General features: G+C 35.6%; 1 protein-coding gene across 2 annotated transcripts; it reads right to left on the bottom strand.

Moving 5' to 3' along the window:
• Window positions 1-1,223: 1,223 nt before the first annotated feature.
• LOC120146891 (pentatricopeptide repeat-containing protein At3g16010-like) lies at window positions 1,224-4,288 on the bottom strand. 2 transcript variants are annotated; one of them, XM_039160370.1, is made up of 4 exons: window positions 4,220-4,288; window positions 3,812-3,933; window positions 1,875-3,733; window positions 1,224-1,388 (listed from the first exon to the last, which is right to left on the bottom strand). In XM_039160370.1, exons 2-3 carry the CDS (start codon window positions 3,885-3,887, stop codon window positions 1,893-1,895), a joined length of 1,917 nt encoding a protein of 638 aa, XP_039016301.1. In that variant the 5' UTR covers window positions 3,888-3,933; window positions 4,220-4,288; the 3' UTR covers window positions 1,224-1,388; window positions 1,875-1,892. The 2 variants fall into 2 exon arrangements, with proteins under 2 accessions (XP_039016301.1, XP_039016300.1); XM_039160369.1 differs by lacking the exon at window positions 4,220-4,288 and having other exon boundaries at window positions 3,812-4,105.
• Between the last annotated feature and the right edge of the window lie 211 nt (window positions 4,289-4,499).

Here is a 4,499-nt window from a genome sequence, read left to right as displayed (position 1 = left end):
GAAAATGCAGGAAAGGTAGCATCCTATATTCACCTTCGCACTTGCCTGCTCTGCGACAAACAAAAGCACCAGTAGCACCACCGCTGTTGCAACCGTCGAATTGCAGCTCCTACCATTGACTCTACTCGACTCCATGCTTGTAAGTTGTTAATGTTGCTACAAATTTTAATTGTTCAGATAAACCAGGTTGCATATATATATATATGTATGTATATGTGTGTAGTAATGTAGTATAACTGACAAATCATCATTCATGGAATGAGAGAATTTTCTTACCATTAAAAAAATAAAAAAAAATCGTAATTAATGGGTTTATCTCTATGCGTCGGTTAAAATTTTTAAATTTTCATTTTAAATTCTTTACTTTAAATGAATTTAATTTAATTTTTCATATATAATATTTTTATTAAAACACTATAAATCGAGTTGAAACATATTTAAAACCAGTATATAAAATAATAATATACTTGGAATCTATTTATTTTTAGTAATTTATTTTACAGAAAACTTTTTTCCAGGATTTAGTTAACATAAAATATATTAATTAATATAATTTATTTTTCTGACTAACAAAATTTTCTTTATATTATAAATATAGTGTTGCACAATTTGGTTTTTTCTAAAACAATTTCTCACTCTTTTCCCTCACAGCATAAATATTCAAAGTATCATTACTATATGTATTTAATATTAATATAATATTTATAATATCATTTTAATAAATGCATTAGTTATTAAAATATATTTAGTATTATAATAATATATTCAGTTATTTTATAATAATATATAATATTCTATTCTTATTTTAATAAGATGTAGTAAATTACTAATATAATTAAATCCAATCAACTTGAATCCAATCCGAACATGATGTTGGATTGTTAGGGTACTCATTGATACAACGGAGAAATTAATCCGATGATCATATATCGGAGATCCAACTGCGAGAATTGAATCTTGAAAAAGAGGTAATTTAACTTTACATTTCAATAATGGTGAGTAGTTCGAATCTGCAGGAAGTGCATTCTCGATGCTGAAATCAATTTCACAAAACCATAGCATCAACTTTAATCTGTTTAACCTCAAAACTCTGTAGTACTGCTAGCTATTGAGAATTTTGGCTGATCTTGGATACAGTCTCTCCGGTCTGAGGAATGGCAAGAAACAGGTTGCATACGTTGAAGAATTATAGGAAGGAGAGAGCTTTGCAGCTCTCTATGAAGAAAACCCAAAATAACCCGGTTTCCGGTTCGTTCGAGACGGATAATTTGTTGGGTTAGTACAGTATATAAGACTTGATGTTTCAGCAAATTAGCTGACAGCATTTTACCATAAGCCTCAACAGCAATTAGCTGGCAGTTCTACATCATCTTGCATATATGAAGAAGCTGAACATACAAAACAAACAGAACCAAGCATAAAAACCAACACAAAAACGAAAATAGCACCGAATACATTTCCAATAAGAATTATGAACTATAACTTGGCCACTAGCAATCGAACCCGCAGACACGAAAGCACTAAATGGAATGAACCTTTCGTCGGTAATGGATAGATGGATTGATGTAAACGTTTAGCGAATGTTATGAAGAGGAGGACACCAAAATGTCAAATATCGAGTAGTTGATCAAAAATAATTTATAAAAGCATAAACAGTTTGTGCAGAGGTACAGAACAGCATTAGTCATTTCCTTGTCAAGCAAATCTTCAGTAAATACTATGTTCTTAAGATCAACTAGCTAATCAATGCAAGTCATACTAAGTAGCAGTTTGTCGGACTAAAAGTGGTTTTCTAGATTCGATAATTAAAGTTAGTTTCGAACAAAATGATATGTCAGAAAGTTCAAGAGAAGTATAACAGGTCATTATCATACCTAAAGATCAGGACTCAATCAGAAAGAAGCAGGATTTCGATCTTCATCAACCTTGCCAACTGCCTCGAGTATTGATGAGTAGGTGATGAGGTCGTATTCAAAACCTCTTGCTTTCATCTCTTTCATTAACTTTGCAGCCTCTTCGAACATACCAGCTCGGCTGAGAGAGCCAAGAACAGTATTATAAGATACCACATCCGGTTTAATCTTTGAATTCTTCATCTTTGTAAGCATTTCGAATGCCCGCTTTGGGACACCTGTCCTAGCTAAGCCATTTAGAATGATATTATGAGAATTCAAGTCTGGGGCGCAACCATTTTCTTCCATAGTTCTCACCAAGGAATGAGCTTCATCTATCATGCCTTCCCTTACCATCCCCGACATGAGTGCATTGTAAGTATAAACATCAGGATTGCATCCCAGCTTCTTCATCTCATTGAATAGATCAACAGCCTTACTCAGATTACCACACTTTCCAAAAAGTTTTATCATCACGGCATAAAGCCGAGGACTTGAACATCCGCAATTCTCTTTCAATTCCTGAAATAACTCGTTTGCAGCTTCGTATCGTTTTGCCTTTCCTAGACTGTTGATCAGGCTACAATATGCGGCCGGACAAGGAGGAAAGCCTTTTTCATCCATCTCTTCGAGGAGTAACAAAGCTTTCTCGACTCTGTTTGCCTTGCAGAGACCATCAATAAGAATTGAGTATGTAAACGAACTGGGAACAATACCATCGGACTTCATCTTCTCAAACCATGAAGATGCCTCGGAAACCGGGGCTTTGGAGTCAAATAAAGCTTTAATTACAGTGTTATATGTTACAACATTTGGTACACATTGCCAAGACTTCATTCCATTGAAAACCTTAAGAGCATCTTCTAATCGACCTGCTTTGCCCAAAATGTTAATCATATTGTTAATAAGCACAACATCAGGCTTACCACCTTCTTTTAACATGCTCATGAATATTCCATAGGCGTCTTCCACCCTTCCGCCTTTTCCGAGCCCCTTTATCAACTCTGTGTAAGTGAAAACAGTAGGGCTACAGCCATTTCCTGTCATCTCCTGCACTAGACCTAAAGCTGCCTCAGTCTTATCTAGCTTAAAATGGATTTCAATTAAGGTTGTATAAATCTTTGGTGTAGGCTGCAATCCATTCTCCTTCATTTCCTGAAACAATCTAATGGCGGAATCATAACGGCCTAACTTATTGAAAGTGGACATAAGTGCACTGTATGTTACCGTGTCCGGTAAACAGTTACCCTCATTACACATCTCATTATAGAGCTCGTGAACTTTTTCGTGGTGCCCTTCTTGCATCAACATCAAGATTATAGCATTGTAAGTACTAGCTGTGGGCTTGCACTTGCGGCTTTTGATCTGATAAAACACAGAGAGAGCCTTGTTCACCATTTTGGAGTTGCCTAATATTCTCACAATCTCGGACAATTCGACCGGACTGATAACACATGCACTCCGAACCATGTCTTGGACGGTCTTCCACATTTCACCAACAAGTCCCGCTTCATCTAAACAATGAATCAAAGCTAAGTATGTCGTAGAGTCATGTTCGAAATTCCTTCTTTTCCCGACCCACTTGAAGAATTGAATCTTAACATTAATCTCTACATCTATTGCCAGAACCTCACAAACCAACCGTTTGTCCACCTTCAACTTCAGCACCTCCAATGCCTTCTCTGCATCAGCCCCCCACTTAAATATTTTCAAAATTCTAATAAACCTCTTGTCCAATGTTCGAGCATAAGGGTTCTTCTTTGGTAAATTCCGCTTAAAAGCCGAGTCCGGCGCTTCGTTCTCGAGACTAGGCAACCGGAACATTTGCACAATCTCATTATCTGTTCATCAAAATCAGTTTCATACATTTCATTAAATGAAACCATTAAACACATAAAAGATGGGTTTAACCAGCAGACCTGTTTGCTTGATTCTTTGGCAGAGGTGAGACAAAGTCGATATGGATCGCCGCCTCAAAGCGAACCCCATTAACATTATTTACAGCCAACAACGCATATGAAACCAATGCAGGTGAAAAAAACTACAGCAGAAAGGATATGAACATTAATGCATAAAATAACCAACAGAATGAAAAATCATAACTAAAAACCGAAACTTTTAACTTTATTGAGTACAATAAGGAGCAGAAATAAAAACCATAACCTCAATTTCCACAAACTAACAACAGGTAATGCCGAATCAATATTTTCTTTTAATCAAGCTAACATGGATTATGGCTTTGGGGGAAAATATAAAAAAAGAAAAGAGAAAGACCCAGAAATTATTAGAATTTGTTATATTTTATAGCTTGGGTTTTGGAAAGAGACCTCGAAGAAACGGAACAGAGAAGAAGCTGGAGAGAAACGGAGAGGAACAGCGGCTTCAGTCGTCGGTTCTCACTTGAAAAGGGCCAAGTGCGGTGGGGTTAGAAAATTATGGGTTGGGCTATTTTATAGGTTTCATTTGTTGGTTTTAAGGTAATCAAATTGCAATCCATTATTTCTTTCACCAATACAAATTTAGTTACCGTTCGTCATTATTCATAAATATGATTTACATAAATTATAAATAGTGATTTATGAACCCATTAAATAATCTTAGTAGTTA

The sequence above is a fragment of the Hibiscus syriacus genome, unplaced genomic scaffold (genome assembly GCF_006381635.1).
Source record: "Hibiscus syriacus cultivar Baekdansim isolate YM2019G1 unplaced genomic scaffold, ASM638163v2 tig00110931_pilon, whole genome shotgun sequence".
In the NCBI taxonomy this organism is placed as follows: domain Eukaryota; kingdom Viridiplantae; phylum Streptophyta; class Magnoliopsida; order Malvales; family Malvaceae; genus Hibiscus; species Hibiscus syriacus.
The sequence above is the reverse complement of the archived record's forward strand: the minus strand, read 5'-3'. Positions and strand labels throughout refer to the sequence as shown.

What these genes read in the sequence shown, in the direction of transcription:
- LOC120146891 (XM_039160370.1), bottom strand. Translation starts at nt 3,887, where the DNA reads ATGTTAATGGGGTTCGCTTTGAGGCGGCGATCCATATCGACTTTGTCT. An exon ending in CCAAAGAATCAAGCAAACAG is followed by an intron (nt 3,734 to 3,811) that starts GTCTGCTGGTTA and finishes TTTGATGAACAG; the next exon opens with ATAATGAGATTGTGCAAATG.